This window comes from Coregonus lavaretus (assembly GCF_964263955.1).
Source record: "Coregonus lavaretus genome assembly, chromosome: 12".
NCBI classification, from domain to species: Eukaryota; Metazoa; Chordata; class Actinopteri; order Salmoniformes; family Salmonidae; genus Coregonus; species Coregonus lavaretus.
In genome coordinates, this window is record NC_139999.1 from 23,583,599 (window position 1) to 23,602,512 (window position 18,914).

At 44.4% G+C, this 18,914-nt stretch overlaps 1 protein-coding gene across 1 annotated transcript in view; it reads right to left on the minus strand.

Annotated features, from left to right (window-relative positions):
* The window catches only part of LOC311138912 (receptor-type tyrosine-protein phosphatase gamma-like), a 385,510-nt gene that overhangs the window by 31,322 nt on the left and 335,274 nt on the right, over positions 1–18,914 (minus strand). The window contains exons 9-13 of the mRNA XM_084173710.1: positions 17,890–18,074; positions 12,527–12,635; positions 12,116–12,165; positions 11,005–11,785; positions 1,510–1,648 (exon numbers count right to left, since the gene is read on the minus strand). Coding sequence (XP_084029836.1) covers positions 1,510–1,648; positions 11,005–11,785; positions 12,116–12,165; positions 12,527–12,635; positions 17,890–18,074 — 1,264 coding nt within the window. The remainder of the gene's footprint in view (positions 1–1,509; positions 1,649–11,004; positions 11,786–12,115; positions 12,166–12,526; positions 12,636–17,889; positions 18,075–18,914) is intronic.

The following is an 18,914-nucleotide window of genomic DNA, read 5'->3' on the forward strand; positions in this document are numbered from 1 at the left end:
ACAGTAGCTGTATTTCGTAGTATTTATATATATATATATACTTTTTTTTACTTTCACTAATTTAGCTAGTGAATGCAGCTAGCTAGTTTAGCCTACTCAAACACCTGGTTCAAACAGAGCGAGATGCTATGTTAGCTTGCTATGGCTATTCTACACTGGAACTCTTCCAAGTGAAGGTAAGCTTTTGGTTTTATTAATTTATTGCCACCGGGGCTTGCCAGTGTAACTGCTAAACTGCTTGCTGTACACTGTACTGCATGATTGTAGCGGGTTTACTAACCCGTTAGTTCTAGTAGCTTTGCTAAAATTGACGTTAATATGGTGACAACGCTGTCGGCTGTGTGTAGCAGTTAGGGTATGAAAGTTTGGCTTGGAACATTTTTTTTCTTTTTCGCCTGATCACAGACAGCTGTTGTATTGTGCACTGAAGTCCACAAGCGAAGGGAAAAGGTGAGAGGAGGAGAGAGCGTAGATGCGAGAAGGAATAATATATACAACGAGCAAAGTGATCATGTGGTTAATATGTGGCTGCTAGTTCTGTGTTTGCATGTGATCAGGGGTGTATTCACTCCGCCGATTCTGTTGAAAAATGTTTCTTAAACGGAAGCAAACGGAATGAAACAGTGATAAACATAGCTGAATGTGTCCAATAGAAACTCTCGTTTGCAACTGTTGGACTAATGATTACACCCTAGATCAGCTAGATGCAGGCAAGAGTGTGCGAGGCGATATTGAATGTGTCACTGTCTTTCACTTTGATTACTCCTCATTTCTCTCGACCTGCGCACCTACGTTGTAAACTTTCATTCGTAGGCTAGGTTGTAGCAACCTCATGATGGGTATAGGGAAAATTTGAGTATCATGTAGTAGCCTAAACTTATCGATATTACATTGAGCTGGGAGAATGGAATATGAATGACAGTCATCCAATATGCTGTAACAGAAATAAGCCCATGCTCATAAAAAATAAAAATAAACGTCCTCCCTCATCTTAAACGGCACCGACCACCACTGGTGTGTAGCCTATACCTGCCTGTTTTTTTGTATGTTGCTCTATGTTCACCATTCTTTAGAGCTGTGACGGTCATGGAATTTTGGATGACTGGTCATACTGTAATTATTTGTCAGCCAAATGACCGCAGCCACCATTATAATTGCTTGAATAGCAAATGTAATTTATTTATCGTTTTTAAAGATGCACATTTTCTCCTCTTCCGCTCCTGGCTGCATGTGCTGCAGCTGCAGAGAGGGGGGTGTTGCCTAGGCAACCAAATACTTGTTTGCTACAACACAAAGTTTAATCAGTTGTAAAGAGTCCATGTTACCGCGGAAACTGACTCAACCGCAGGAATGCCCGGCCGTCCCATTTTTTTAGTTACACGATTATACGGTAATTGTGCCAGCCCTACCCTTCTTCAAACTATATCAACACGATTTGGGGAAACATTCTTCCTGACAGGTTTTATTCAGTTACATGAGTGTGATGTCTCAGTGTGTTATAGTACCCACCTCCAGTAAACAAGCACAGCCAGCAGCAGGATGAGGCAGACGAAGGTGAGGGCAGAGACCACCACCAGGGGGATGATCCACTCCACCCTGCCCACCCCGGGGGGACCCTGCTGGGTCAGGTTGGACACGCTAGTCCTCTCTGGAGGAGGGGAGAGGACACACAATCAGTCAGAACAACAGCAACATTTACTGGACATATTGGGGATGCTGATCCGGAACAGGAGAGGTCGCGAATGAGGACAAAGACACATTTAGCCTGGGTTAACTGAGCTTCACAAAGGTACAAAATGAGCAACAAAATAATAATAAACAATGATGTTATAAAATTAGCTAGCCATCTTCTCAACCGAAGACTCATGTTACAGGTTAATTTACCTTGGTAAAGTGCTGGATACGTGATCAGTCAGAATGTTTTCTAAGAAACTATTGAAAAAGAAAAGGAGAGCCGCACACTCTAGGAGCTCAGATGCAATCATTTAATAACCTAATAACCAACATTTCGACAGACAAGCTGTCTTCATCAGTGTATGAAACTATACCATAATACTAAAAAAAACTTGTGCTGTAGAATGTTTAGCCGTGCTTACCAAAGAAACAGTAGCCTCTCTTCATACCAAATGCTACCAGTACCAATACATTCCTGTGCTATCAAAGACAGGTATTCTAAAGTTAGCCACACTACCTTCCAAAATCTATCAATATTATCATCCGCCCCTTAACCTACTGTATCTAGACTGGTGCTTTACGCAGACAGGAACAAACCAATCCTGGATCACATTTAATAGGCACACACAGGAGAACAACAACCAAAAATGACAAAGATTAATTGATATTGGAGACGATTAGAACTTCAGCAACCAAATCATCATCTGTTTATTTATGAAGGCAACCCTGGTGCTACAAAGCCAGCTTATCTTCCTACCCAGATAAATGCTCCACTTAGATCCCAAACATCCTGAGCTAGCCCCCGTCCGCGCTAACCCCCCTACCCTACCTACCCAGGGCTGGTTCTCCTGCAGTGCTGTTCCCGGCCCCCATGGCTTTATTCTGCAGCAGGAGCCTGGGTGGTAGCGGTAGCAGCACAGTGGGGGTAGCCCAGAGGAGCAGAGACAGCAGCCCCCTGCATTGCAGCACAGCCAGCCGCTACCACAGCCGCTCTCTCTCTCCCTACCATCCACACACACCATACTGGCAGGGGAACCATGGTGTGCTGCTCCACTCTGCTCTGTTCTGTTCTGCTCTCTCCTATCTGCCTCTCACGCGAACACGAGTCATCCCAAAACACAGCGCCAGCGGAAGTGCACATGGACACACAGGGGCACACACGCGATAATGCACTCACAGCCAGTCACAAACCTGCATCGAAGGACACACACACGGGTCACCACACACACATGCAGCCACACACACATACACACACACCAATGCACGCAAGGCCTACATGACTCTAGTGCCAGCCAGGGAGCTATAAATGGAGCAGAGGTTATTTCCCCTGCAGCTGTGTGTCTGCTCTGAGCTCATCTCGCTGGACCTGAAAGTAGGCCAGCACTCAGCCTAAAGAGAACACCAAGGAGGGAGAGGGAGGAGGAAGGAGGAAGAGAAGGAATGGGAAACAACGAGGATGGAGAGAAAGACAATGTGTGAGAGAGTGAGAGAGAGATAAATAAATAAAGAGAGTGATAGAAAGAGGTAGAGTGAAAAACAGAGGTCCAAAGGGAAATACAGGGAAGGAGAGACAGAGCGAGAGAGTGGGAAAGATGAGAGAGGAGGGAAAGGGGAGTGGAAGAGATAATGAAGGAGAGAGGGGGAATGGAAATCAAGGAAGGAAAGAGGGCATGGTCCTATCTTCCAGACATGTTTCATTTGAGTCTTTGTCTTTGGGAGACTCATATTTAAATCACCAAGTAGGTCAGAAATAGCTATAATGTAACATTATGGTTTTCCATAACATGTAAATTACAGTATAACCCAGCAGACCTAATCAATATTGTACAGGGCCTACTGTAGTTAAGGCTGTCTGCAAGGCAGTGGCAGTTTAAAAGCCTTAACTGTACTTCCAGTAGTGTATCTCAGCATTAGCCACAGTCTCTCAGCATGTAGAGATCTTTCCTGGGCAGACCACTTTACTCCACTCAACACCAGTTTTGGGGAAGCTACTCTGAAAATATAGTTTACCAAGCTACCAATTACTTCACACTGGAAGAAGTTAAGCTACACTAAAGCTACCATTAAAAAATATATAGTTTACATAACTAAAGTTACTACTTCGTGAAAAATTATCATATCTAAATCTAGATCACTAGCAGCTGCCAAGGCTAATCTAAATATGACATTTCCATCCAATTGGACACAGATTTCCATGCAAACATTCTAAAATCTGCATAGAACCAATATGTGCATATTGCCATCAGAGTTGTGATTCCATCAAATTGACTTGTTGCAGATAAATGGCATGCGTGATGTTATGTTTGTTCCTTTAAATAATGACAAACTGGAGCGTAGGTTGAACTACTTTTAATAAACTGATACTTCAGCTAGCAATCTCCTTGTGTAGCCATGCAAGGCATACTTCAACTTCCCCTCCTCGCATAGCCTGCTGGGTAACGTAGTCTTCAAGTTATTAACACATAACAACACATCTTCCTTCCTTTAAAATAAAACTACTTTCTCTGTAACTAAACATGTTACATCACATTTTTTTACTCAACCTGCATAACATGCAATTTTCAATAACACACATTTCTTTCCCATTTTTTTTTCTCAGCTAAATGCAGTCTGTCCAACAATACTCTATTGTGGCTCTATTTCTTTTCACATAAACAAAAACATCCAATCCAGGTGCCTTTTTCATCAGACCTTTGACAATTTTGACTGAACTTTCTGCTAAGCCATTGGACCTTGGGTGGTTGGGGCTGGAGGTGTTGTGTCGGAATCCCCAGTCGTTAGCGAACGATCGGAATTCAGAACTTGAGAACTGCGGGCCATTGTCCGAGTACAGTTCAGACGCAACCCCATGTCTTGCAAAGACTGATTTCAGGTAGGTGATTACAGCTTTGCTGGAGGTAGTTGGCAGTGTTGCTCTTCAGGATAGTTTGAGTAGTAGTCGGTAACAACAATGTGACTTTTGCCATTGCAGTCAAAAAGGTCAACTCCAACTTTGTAGTAGGGTCGGTTGGGTACTGGATGAGGCATTAGCGGTTCTGCTTGCTGCTTTGGCCTGTAGGTCAAACACAGTTCACATGAAGCAGTGGTCTGGCTGATTTCCTGGTTCATTCTTGGCCAGTACATTACTTCTCGTGCTCGTCGTTTGCATTTTTCCTCACCCAAGTGGCCCTCGTGTATTTTCTGTAGCATTTCTTTGCGTAGTGTCATAGGAATGACAATCTTGTTGCCTTTGAACACTAAACTTATCGATACAACAGTAAGCTCTGCTCTGCACATCCAGTAATCCTGTATTCTCCTTGGACAGTTGTTTTTCTGTGCAGGCCATCCTATCAGTATTGTTTATTTTAACTCTGTCATTGTTTGGTCAGCTGCGGTCTCTTTTGATCTGCACCATTCTCTCAGAAGACACAGGAAGTGATGCTACGATCATGTCGACGTAGGCCTGAATCTCAGTGTTTTTCTGTGTGTTGGTGTTCTCTTTCTTGTCGACTACTCGAGAAAGAGTGTCGGTGGCGAACATGAACTTTCCCAGGGTGTAGATCATCTTCACATCATACTTTTACAGTCTGATCAACATTATCTGGATTCTCATTGGACAATCATTCAGTGGCTTAGACATGATTGACACCAATGGTTTGTGGTCGGTTTCTACTTGGAAGGCTTGTCCGTAGACGTATTGGTGAAACTTTTTGCACGCGTACAGTGGGGAGAACAAGTATTTGATACACTGCCGATTTTGCAGGTTTTCCTACTTACAAAGCATGTAGAGGTCTGTAATTTTTATCATAGGTACACTTCAACTGTGAGAGATGGAATCTAAAACAAAAATCCAGAAAATCACATTGTATGATTTTTAAGTAATTAATTTGCATTTTATTGCATGACATAAGTATTTGATCACCTACCAACCAGTAAGAATTCCGGCTCTAACAGACCTGTTAGTTTTTCTTTAAGAAGCCCTCCTGTTCTCCACTCATTACCTCTATTAACTGCACCTGTTTGAACTCGTTACCTGTATAAAAGACACCTGTCCACACACTCAATCAAACAGACTCCAATCTCTCCACAATGGCCAAGACCAGAGAGCTGTGTAAGGACATCAGGGATAAAATTGTAGACCTGCACAAGGTTGGGATGGGCTATAGGACAATAGGCAAGCAGCTTGGTGAGAAGGCAACAACTGTTGGCGCAATTATTAGAAAATGGAAGAAGTTCAAGATGACGGTCAATCACCCTCGGTCTGGGGCTCCATGCAAGATCTCACCTCGTGGGGCATCAATGATCATGAGGAAGGTGAGGGATCAGCCCAGAACTACACGGCAGGACCTGGTCAATGACCTGAAGAGAGCTGGGACCACAGTCTCAAAGAAAACCATTAGTAACACACTACGCCGTCATGGATTAAAATCCTGCAGCGCACGCAAGGTCCCCCTGCTCAAGCCAGCGCATGTCCAGGCCCGTCTGAAGTTTGCCAATGACCATCTGGATGATCCAGAGGAGGAATGGGAGAAGGTCATGTGGTCTGATGAGACAAAAATAGAACTTTTTGGTCTAAACTCCACTCGCCGTGTTTGGAGGAAGAAGAAGGATGAGTACAACCCCAAGAACACCATCCCAACCGTGAAGCATGGAGGTGGAAACATCATTCTTTGGGGATGCTTTTCTACAAAGAGGACAGGACGACTGCACCGTGTTGAGGGGAGGATGGATGGGGCCATGTATCGCGAGATCTTGGCCAACAACCTCCTTCCCTCAGTAAGAGCATTGAAGATGGGTCGTGGCTGGGTCTTCAAGCATGACAACGACCCGAAACACACAACCAGGGCAACTAAGGAGTGGCTCCGTAAGAAGCATCTCAAGGTCCTGGAGTGGCCTAGCCAGTCTCCAGACCTGAACCCAATAGAACATCTTTGGAGGGAGCTGAAAGTCCGTATTGCCCAGCGACAGCCCCGAAACCTGAAGGATCTGGAGAAGGTCTGTATGGAGGAGTGGGCCAAAATCCCTGCTGCAGTGTGTGCAAACCTGGTCATGACCTACAGGAAACGTATGATCTCTGTAATTGCAAACAAAGGTTTCTGTACCAAATATTAAGTTCTGCTTTTCTGATGTATCAAATACTTATGTCATGCAATAAAATGCAAATTAATTACTTAAAAATCATGCAATGTGATTTCCTGGATTTTTGTTTTAGATTCCATCTCTCACAGTTGAAGTGTACCTATGATAAAAATTACAGACCTCTACATGCTTTGTAAGTAGGAAAACCTGCAAAATCAGCAGTGTATCAAATACTTGTTCTCCCCACTGTATGTGCTCACCAGTAGTTCTTTCTCTTTTTTGTGCATACTTTGTTTCTGCGCCTGTCAAGGCTCTGGACACATAAGCGACGGGTTGCCATGTGTCGTCATGCTGTTGCAGAAAAACTGCTCCCAGGCCAAACTGTGACGCATCTGCAGAAATCCTTGTGCTTCTCTCTGGATCATAGAACCTGAGCACTGGCTCTTCTGTGATTGTCTTCTTTAGGTTTTTGAAGCAGTTTTCCTGCTCATGGGACCATTCCCATTCGTTTTTCTGTTCCAGAAGACATCTGAGTGGAGCAGACTGTGCTGACAGTTGAGGTATGAACTTTACAAGGTAGGTGATCATGCCCATGAAGCATCTCACGTCGTCATTGTTCTTCGGGCGCTCCATGTTGTTGATGGCTGATGTTTTCCTCAGGTCTGGTTTGACTCCATCCTCTGAAAGTATGTCTCCCACGAAGGTAAGTGTTTTCACACCAAACTCGCAATTGTCTTTGTTTAGTTTCAGGTTGACTTTCCGTGTCGGGTCCAGCACTTGCCTCACTCTCGCGTCGTGTTCTTCTTTTGTGGACCCCCAGACGATGATGTCATCCATCATGATCTCTACTCCTGGAATGTGCTCGAAGATCATGTGAATTGTCTTGTGGTAGACCTCTGGCGCTGAGAGAATCCCATACGGTAGACAAAGAAATCTGTACCTGCCCTCAGGTGTGTTGAATGTGCATAGCCTTGAGCTTGCATCATCTAGCTTCATTTGCCAGAATCCTGATGAGGCATCAAGCTTACTGAACCATTTTGCTCCAGCAAACTGCAACATTATCTCTTCTCTGGTTGGCAACTTGAAATGCTCTCGCTTGATAGCTTTGTTGAAATCTCTCGGTCTAGACATATCCTGAGATCCCCATTATTTTTCACCACAATAACCAGTGAGCTTACCCAATCTCTAGGTTCATCCATTTTTGTGATGACGTCCATCTTTTCCATGCGTCAGAGTTCCTACTTGAGCTTTTCCTCAGTGCAAATTGAACTTTTCTGCACGCATGTACAACTGGAGTAATTTTGTCATCAGTACATATTGTGTTCTCCAGGTAAACATCGAGACCCTCAAACACGTCCTCGTACTCAGCCAGTAGCGATTCTTGGTCATTTTCAGTCTGTGATGTCACTACATACATACACTCTTTTGACCAAATTGAGCTTTTCACATGCACTGATTCCTAGAATAGGCTGTACACTCTTTTCCACGATCAGCAGCTGTGCTTTGAACTGTTTTACTTTGTGCTGTAAAGTAACCTTGATTTTCACGGGGTGTATTTTGCTCTTCACTTTCAGTGTTTTGTAGTCATCCAGCGACAACCGGTTTACCTGAGCTCCTGTATCGAGCTTGAATGGCACAATCCATTCAGCTTTTACTGCATTGCATATTTCCACAGAATCAACAAAGAATTCTTCAGTCTCCTCTTTGACTGTGTGAACCTTTTTCTTTGTAGCCTCAGCTCTGCAGCATTTTGAGAAATGATTATTTTTCCCACAGTTGTTACACGATTTGCCATATGCAGGGCAATTTTTTGGCGTGTGGATAACTACACATTTTCCACATCTAGTGTTTTGATTTTTCTATTTTGCTTGTTTTTGTTTTGTAAAGCGTTGTGTGTGTTGCTCCTCTCTTTTTATTGCACTGAAGTCTCATCCCTGCGCAGCTCTTTAACTTGTGCTCTGGTGGTTTCAGCTGCTCGACACATATTCACTGCTTTATCCAAAGTTAATTCTTACTCACGCAGCAATCTCTCCTTGAGTCCATTATCAAGTATGCCAAAGACTATCCTGTCTTTCACTAGTGAGACTTTCAGATTTTCAAATTCACACGTTTTGCTCAGTGTGTTCAGCTCAGCCAAGTACTGGTCAAAACTGACTCCCTGTTTCTGATCATGAGAGAAAAACGTGTATCTCTCAAACGTGACGTTCTGGCTTGGTACAAGTTTGCCTCGTCTAGCTGAAAGCTATTGTAAATGTCCAATGCATCCTCTCCAATAACATGCAGAAAAATGGAAGCTTTCAATTTGTCATCATCTCCCCCTGCTCCACTGGCTGCTAGGTAGATCTCTGCTTGAAACGTTTCCAATTGTCTGCTAGATTGCCTGTTAACTGCATAGGAGTAGGAGGACTAAGCCTATCAATGACGGGAAACAGGTACAGTTTCAATTTCTCTTACTTCAGTAGGTTGCTCATCAACTTGTTCGTCAACAGATTCCAATGCAGCCTCGCTCTCGCTGCTGTCACTCTCGCTGCTGCGGCTCGTTGGCATCGCTCTTGCAAGTTCGACTACTCACGTCACTTGACTTGTGGTAGAATGTTAAATTTTCGTCGCGGAAATTTGCAGAGTTACTCCTTTCTTTTCTCTGTCTCGTCAGAGCGCCTACCAATCTGACACCATGTTATGTTTGTTCCTTTAAATAATGACAAACCTCGGCGTAGGTTGAACTACTTTTAATAAACTGATACTTCAGCTAGCAATCTCCTTGTATAGCCATGCAAGGCATACTTCAACTTCTCCCCCTCGCATAGCCTGCTGGGTAACGTAGTCTTCATGTTATTAACACATAACAACACAACATAGCGCACATAAAAATACCTTTTGCGGTTAAATTCCCATGTACCGAATAAAAAATAAAAGTGAAATGGGCTTCCATCACATTTTCAACTGTATTGATGGTTTTCTCACAAACAAATATAGCGAGTGTGCCAACTCTTGCTATTGGCAGGTGCGCTCTAGCCAACAGTTCGCAAATACAGTGCGGGTAAAGTCTACATGATGAGATTATTATGGACAAATGAGCAAGATTATTTTTATTTGTCAAATGGCAGCCAAGCATCGATGATCATGTCACCAGAATAAGACCCTCGATATTTATTGTAAAGTAGCATCAAACTCATCACCTTGCACTTTCACCACCCTGTGAAATTCATCATAACCTATTTAATCTGTAGACTACTAAACTGCATTCTTTCCCGACGAGTCGTTGTGGGAGGACCACACAACATGTTATACTGTGACTCCAAGTTTACTTCGATATGATGGTTATTATATCAATATATGCGCATAAAAGCGTTTCCACCGACATTTATCGCATCATTAATTTCACCCACACAAAAAGATCCCACTTTGTCTACCGTATTTTGTTTTGTCAACATTTGGAAAGTTTACCGACAAATATTCGTTTCCATCAGACCGATCACAACATTTTTTTATCTGACATGTACTTTACTCACATTAAAAGCTTTGATGGAAACCTGGTTACTGACTACAAATTGCAAGAACAGATCACACTGGTGTCAGATGTTAACAGAAGGTGTATTTTAGCCTATTAGAGAATTAGGCATGTCTGATGCCGAAAAAAAAGGAAATTCTTGCCTACACCCATATTTTATTTTATTTTTGCAAAAAAAGTTGTGTGTATTTCCAGTAGTTACACCACTCCATGTCAAAAAAGTAAATAACTACTGAAAGCGCTACCAATATTTTTATTTAGTTCAACTACCACCAAGCTGCTGCAAAATGTTGTTCACTACTCCCCAACACTGCTCAACACCTACATTATGTCATTCAGTATAGCCATAAGAGTGGAAAAAACGTTTAAACTGAACCATGGTACAGTATGTCTAATACAAGGCTGTCATATTCCTTTCCACTTTATAGTCGTATTATAGCGCGGCAGGTAGCCTAGCGGTTGAGAGTGATGGGCCAGTAACCGAAAGTTCGCTGGTTCGAATTCCCGAGCCGACTAGGTGAAAAATCTGTTGATGTGCCCTTGAGCAAGGCACTTAACCCTAATTGGTCCTGTAAGTGGGTCTGGATAAGAGCGTCTGCTAAATGATTAAAATGTAATAGGAGGAATCACATACTGAAGAAAGGAAAAAGATCACAAGTTGAGACAGGGAGTACAATCTGTTCTCAGATCCAAGTCTGATGCCCTTTCATTATTTTTCTCAGAATGAACTGAAGAGAAGCCACTATAATGCCTGTGCTCACCTGTGTGTATGGAGAATGGCCAGTGGCTTTTGTCCCCTCCTGTGCTGGGCTGGAGAGTGGGGGAGGGGCTGTCTTGGGCTGGGAACTCTGCAGTGTCATTCCCTGGCTCAAAGGTAGGGGGCACCACTGTGCCTGTCTCCACCATGCTCTGTGTGTGTGTCACCAGCTGGTCCTCCACAGCACTAGAGGGCGTAGTGCTGCTGGTGTTAGTCTTACTCTCCCCTCCTTCTCTTCCTTTCTCTTTGGCAGTCGAGGCTGGGGCGGCCGTGGGCGGCTCTTTCACTACCGTGCTGTTCGTCTGCTTCTCTACCTTGTCTGCCGTCGTTGCTTTCTTCTCTTTCGTCTCCTTTTCTTTCTCCTCCTCGTCTTCCTCCTTATCCTCCTCTCCTTCTTTCTCTCCCTCCTCTCCCTCACCTTTGGCACCTTTCTTCCCGTCCTCGGAGCCCTCTCCATTGTCTTTGGCTGTGTCAGCGCTCTGGGAGGCTGCTGGTTCGGTGGTGGGCTGACGAGGGGTGGCAGCGGTGGGATTCTGGCTGGAGGATGGGGCTCTGGTGGGCCACACAGAGCTGGGGAAGGAGGAGATCACCCCACCACTGAACCCTAGCCCTGCCAGTAGGGTACTAGTCACCACGGACGCCACCGTCGCCTGGCTACCACTGGAGGAGGGGCTGATGCCTGTCGCCATGGAGACAAAGGAGAAGGGGAGGCCGGAGGAGGTCCAGGTGGAGGAGCCGGAGCTGATGGGAGCCATGTCTGCCGAGGAGGCTGGGGAAACAGTGGGCTAGAGATAGAAAGTATGGAGAGGCGAAAAAAGGTGAGGGGGTAGGACAGGGAGGGAAAAGAGAGAAGTGATTGAATAATTCAATGACATAATAGCCCATGTTATCATGAATATGTGGAACTGTTTCATCAATTGAAAATAAAAAGCAATCAAGTACATCATTTGTTATCTGCACATTACATTTATATCTGTGGTCTGTAGTTAAACGTCTTTGGAGTTGACAGTATCGGAGTCACAGAGCATGCTCTCCAGCACAGAGGTTTAATAATGAGACAGTGCTGCTCCCTGTTGGAGAGAGGTAGTACTACAGCGGTTTCACACAGCACTCACCATCCCAGTCTTCACTATCCTCGTCCCTTCAAATATCCTGGTTGTGTTAGCTGAAAGGAGAACATAACATGAAACTTGTTAACCAATGATAACAAAACATATATTTTACTGTATAGTCAGTATAATACCGCTATTGATTCTAGCTGTGCAACAAATCAGCATAGGCATTTAGACAGACAGAGATATCGTGATGAGGAGGGGAAAGAGTAGAGACAACTCTGGATCACTAAACAAGACAATAAGGGAACAAAACAAGAGAAAGAGATTTGGGATAAATATAGACTGAGTGATGAAACATGAGGGAAATACTTACAGATCATTTTTACAAAAGTGAAAAGGAAAAATGAAGGAAAGATGAGGAGGATGATGATGAGGATGATGATGAGGAGGATGATAATGAGGAAGAGTCACCTCTGAAGAGCATGCTCTGGCTGAAGTCACTGCGCATGTCATTCATACACACAGCCTGCACCCGGAACAGGTACAGCACGTCAGGAGACACCGGAGTGATGACAGCTTCCTGCAACACACAAACACACACAACCAGGGACGTCAGCAATACACAGGAACACCACACACTTACACATACACACAGGCGCACACCACTGGCTTAGCCCCCCCCCCCCCCCCCCCCCCAGTAGGCCTCTGTGACTTTAAATAATATTTATCTCAAAACTGTGATTCCTAAAAGATGTGTTCGGAGATTTGGTAAACTCTGTCAGATTTGTCTAAAATCCTAAATTCATCAGGAATGAGCAGGGTCAGCTATACCATAAGGACCCCTTATTCATGTCCTCAACACCACTCATGGTCTGTAAAGTTCTCTACTTTTGATAGATTTAAACAAACAATATTGGAATCACCATGGTCACAACCATAAACTGTCAACTCCATCTGCCTGATAGATTAAGATAGAATATGTTTCATTTAATTAGGTTGTAGAGTCATAAAGCAACTGAGGAATAACTAAATTGCTACAGTGTATACCACTTTAATGGTATACACAGTTGTCTAGCTTCATACTCCGTCAGAGTTCTAAAAGATCTGATAGAATGGTTATGTTTTTACTGGGGATTTTCAAATTAATAATTTTCCATATTTTACTAATTAACTTGTATTTTTAGAGGCAAATATATGTCTGTTTTGAGTATCTGTTGTCAACTCCGTCACTGATGGCTAACCCCCTTTAGATCTTTTTTTTTTTAAAATGCCTTTTATGGTGTCTGACAGAGTTTAAATAAAGCCAGTTAATTGAATTTTTTTAAAATAAATAAATTAGGAGAATGTTCCTTTACATGGTGGAATAGCTGATACTTTGGTCTATCAAAATACAGTTGAAGTCGGAAGTTTACATACACTTAGGTTGGAGTCATTAAAACTTGTTTTCAACCACACCACACATTTCTTGTTAACAAACAATAGTTTTGGCAAGTTGGTTAGGACATCTTCTTTGTGCATGACACAAGTAATTGTTCCAACAATTGTTTACAGACAGATTATTTCACTTATAATTCACTGTATCACAATTCCAGTGGGTCAGAAGTTTACATACACTAAGTTGACTGTGCCTTTAAACAGCTTGGAAAATTCCAGAAAATGATGTAATGGCTTTAAAAGCTTCTGATAGGCTAATTGACATCATTTGAGTCAATTGGATGTGTACCTGTGGATGTATTTCAAGGCCTACCTTCAAACTCAGGAAGGAGACGCGTTCTGTCTCCTAGAGATGAACGTACTTTGGTGCGAAAAGTGCAAATCAATCCCAGAACAACAGCAAAGGACCTTGTGAAGATGCTGGAGGAAACAGGTTCAAAAGTATCTATATCCACAGTGAAACAAGTCCTATATCGACATAACCTGAAAGGCCGCTCAGCAAGGAAGAAGCCACTGCTCCAAAACCGCCATAAAAAAGCCAGACTACGGTTTGCAACTGCACATGATGACACAGATCATACGTTTTGGAGAAATGTCCTCTGGTCTGATGAAACAAAAATAGAACTGTTTGGCCATAATGACCATCGTTATGTTTGGAGGAAAAAGGGGGTCGCTTGCAAGCCGAAGAACACGATCCCAACCGTGAAGCACGAGGGTGGCAGCATCATGCTGTGGGGGTGCTTTGCTGCAGGAGGGACTGGTGCACTTCACAAAATAGATGGAATCATGAGGAAGGAAAATTATGTGGATATATTGAAGCAACATCTCAAGACATCAGTCAGGAAGTTAAAGCTTGGTCGCAAATGGGTCTTCCAAATGGACAATGACCCCAAGCATACTTCAAAGGTTGTGGCAAAATGGCTTAAGGACAACAAAGTCAAGTTATTGGAGTGGCCATCACAAAGCCCTGACCTCAATCCTATAGAACATTTGTGGGCAGAACTGAAAAAGCGTGTGCGAGCAAGGAGGCCTACAAACCTGACTCAGTTACACCAGCTCTGTCAGGAGGAATGGGCCAAAATTCACCCAACTTATTGTGGGAAGCTTGTGGAAGGCTACCCGAAACGTTTGACCCAAGTTAAACAATTTAAAGGCAATGCTACCAAATACTAATTGAGTGTATGTAAACTTCTGACCCACTGGGAATGTGATGAAAGAAATAAAAGCTGAAATAAATCATTCTCTCTACTATTATTCTGACATTTCACATTCTTAAAATAAAGTGGTGATCCTAACTGACCTAAGACAGGGAATTTTTACTAGGATTAAATGTCAGGAATTGTGAAAACCTGAGTTTAAATGTATTTGGCTAAGATGTATGTAAACTTCCGACTTCAACTGTATATATTTAAAATATTGCTAATATAAAACAAATATTAGTGAAAAAAAAGTTGAGATTGTCCCTGAGCTCTAAAATAGCTACATTTTCTCTCTGCCCCATGGCAAAATAAATAAATCATTGGGTTGGGGTTGGGCCTTTGCTCAGTCTGAGCGAGGGGGAGAGGGCGCCGCGAAACTGCGCTATGCCACTGGCGCACACACGCATTAAAAGATCAATTCTGCAGGGGTGCATGGCTCCTGCTGCACACTGAGTGATTGATCCAGCAGAACAACGGTAGGATGTGTTTGGCACAGCGAGCTTCCATGCTCACACACACACAGAGACCCTCCATGCTCACATACACAGAGAGCCCATCCATGCTCACACACAGAGACCATCCATGCTCACACACACACAGAGAGACCATCCATGCTCACATACACAGAGAGACCATCAATGCTCACACACACAGAGAGACCATTCATGCTCACACACTCAGAGAGACCATCCATGCTCACACACACAGAGAGACCATCCATGCTCACACACACAGAGAGACCATCCATGCTCACACACACATAGAGACCATCCATGCTCACACACACAGAGAGACCATCCATGCTCACACACACAGAGAGACCATCCATGCTCACACACACATAGAGACCATCCATGCTCACACACACAGAGACCATTCATGCTCACACACACAGAGACCATCCATGATCACACACACATAGAGAACATCCATGCTCACACACAGAGACCATCCATGATCACACACACACAGAGACCATCCATGCTCACACACACACAGAGACCATCCATGCTCACACACACATAGAGACCATCCATGCTCACACACACAGAGAGACCATCCATGCTCACACACACATAAAGACACACACAGAGACCATCCATGATCACACACACACAGAGACCATCCATGCTCACACACACACAGAGACCATCCATGCTCACACACACATAGAGACCATCCATGCTCACACACACAGAGAGACCATTCATGCTCACACACACAGAGAGACCATCCATGCTCACACACACAGAGAGACCATCCATGCTCACACACACATAGAGACCATCCATGCTCACACACACAGAGAGACCATCCATGATCACACACACAAAGAGACCATCCATGCTCACACACACACATAGAGACCATCCATGCTCACACACATAGAGACCATCCATGCTCTCACACACACAGAGACAATCCATGTTCACACACACACATAGTGATCGTCCGTGCTCACACACGCAGCGTTATTATCCATGCTCACACACATAGCGAAAGGCCGTGCTCACACATACAGGAGGTGGAATCGTCTGCAGAACACTTCCCCTAAACCCATCCAGCTAGCAGACTCACCACTGTCTGCTATAAAGGAGGAGTATGTGTACACCTACACTTAGGGCGGGTGGCGAGAGCACACAGTAATAAACACGCGCACACACACTTTGATGAGTTCTGGCTACCTTCCTGGAGAGGTCACACAGCTTAGCCTAGAATCCTACACAACACAGCCTGCCCCATGACCCCAACACAGCACAGAGGGCAGCGGTCAAAGAATGAAGGTTAGAGCAGGATGGGAGAAATAAATGTTCCCTCTTCCTCTCTCCCTCTGTCTCCCTCTCCTTTCCTGATTTCTCTAGACAACAAACAATGGGTTTACCACAGTCTTAAGTGGTACGATTGTAGCAACACTGTAGCAACAATGCATAAACCATTTTTTATTAGGATGAAATGTAAATCACCCTGGGCTGAATATGGGCGGTAGAGACAGGCCTGAGTGAGACAACACCTCACTTCTCTCTCCCTTCCAATTTCCTCTTTATGGTGGACACATTCCAAATAACATGCATTAATTATCCCCACGGCGGGGAGATGGAGGTCTAATCCACCGCTAAATGCATGAGGAATGGCTATTAACATAAGTCACATTCTCCGGTGTCCGATTGCCAGGGAGGGCTCGCCGCACAACTAAATCTTACATTAAGTAAATGCGTTAGTTCTCCCCTCATCACCACCACCTCCTCCATGATTTATGCAAGTTCCGCACAGTTTAATTCAGTTAAGGATGTGTCTGCCCTGTTCCCAGCGGTTATTACAAGTGTAGAGGGCTGTAAAGACCAACGGCAAGCAGGCAGGGCTGGAGCAGGGCTGGAGTGGTTTAGTGGGCCTTTCCATGGATTCTGACAACAGGTTTCATAAAGCCTGGCTGTGCCGTGCACTCCCTAATGTGACCCACATAGTGGAGGTGCCCAGGGAGCAGACAGAGAATAAAAACGGAAATGACAATCTGAAAGAAAAGGAGGAGAGATGGAGGGGGAGGGGGGAAGGGGAGAGAACAAGAGAGAGAATGAGTGGGAGGGGAATGATGGAGAAAAAGAAAGAAAGCGAGAGAGAGAGAGAGAGAAAGAGAGAGAGAATGAAAGGGAAATAGATGGAGATTGAGATAAATAATAAAAAGACTGAGAGAACAGGAAGGAGTGATGAGAGGAGGAAGAATGGCTGAGACGAGAGTGGCTGTGGTACATGAGACGATAATATTCCGTTAATAACGGGCAGCCCTCGAAGAAAAGAACCGCTAAGTCTCTCCTCTGTTCTCTCCTCCGCTGTCCCTTATTCTCCCTCCCTCTATCAGCAGGCAGGAATCCCACCCTCCTGCTCCTCCTCATTAAATCCCAGCCCCCATTGGAACACAGTGGCAGGATATTAAAAGAGCTGTGGGTGTTTAAAATGCCAGCGCTGCTGCTCTGGGGGGCGGCTCTGCTCCTTACGTTGATGTTTCACAGTGCTAGTTTCAAGGTCAAACTACCAACAATGTCACTACAGTAAGTCTCCACATGCAGTCTAATATGCAGCCAATTTACCATAATTTGTCAGTCAATCTCATCAGTTTCTGCATTATCACTGTGTGTGGTAAAGATGTGTGCGTGTGCTTGTGTATGTGCCTGTGTGTGTGTGCGGGTGTGGTGTAGAGTAACTGACCAGTTTGTGTTGGCTGTCGGTGATGTGCGTTTCCTCGTAGGACTCGTCGTGTTTCGTCCAGCTGTAGGAGATGAGGAAGGAGATAATTGGCGGGTGGTAGGTGAACTCTGGCCGGGTCCATCGCACCACCAGGGCCGTGTGGTTCAGATGCTGCACCTTCATGTTGATGGGAGCACTGCTGCACACTGAGAGAGGGAGAGGGGGGAGGGAGAGAGGGAGAGAGAGCGAGAGAGAGAGAGAGAGAGAGAGGTGAGGTGAGGTGAGGGGAGGGAGGGAGGGAGGGAGGGAGGGAGGGAGGGAGGGAGGGAGGGAGGGAAATTAGATGGGAAAAAGAAAGAGGGGAATGTGGTTCTTACACTGTGGTCCCACAACAATCTGCCAGAGAATAGAAGAACCAATCAAACACACACACATGCATGGACACACAGATATATGTACTGTATACTCTCGACACATACATAGAGTACATGTAGACACTTAGCCAAGAGTGATGAGGAGAGAGACATGCTGAGGAGAGAGAGATGTGTGTGTTATCAGTGCTTTGAGGCAGTTGTGTCATGGAGTCATGGAGTCGTTCCACCAGACAGTAGCATCGGTCTGAGGGCTAACACAATACAGGCACTCATATATACCTTCCTCCAGGCCTTCCATCTAGGTTTCATATCTCCCTATTCCCTATATGTATGTATGCCTCCATTCAACATGTAGTGGATCTGCTCAGCAGTGATGTTGTTTCCTCATGTGGCCACTAGATGTCTCTATTTGACCAGTATGAGCAGTCCCCAGTCCGCAGCTCTGCATGGCGTTACCATGGCATCACAGGCAGCCAGGCAGCTCCATGGATCTGTACCCTCCACAGCAGAAGGGTTCATCTCTGGACATGTCAGGAAGCTGAAGACTTTAATTACTTCAATAATCAAACCCTGTTTTATTCAAAGGGAAATCTTCCGGAGATCTGCTTTATTTCTCCCATAATCCCCTCACATGAACAGATGTCATCCACACCTAGTAAAGACAGATGGAGG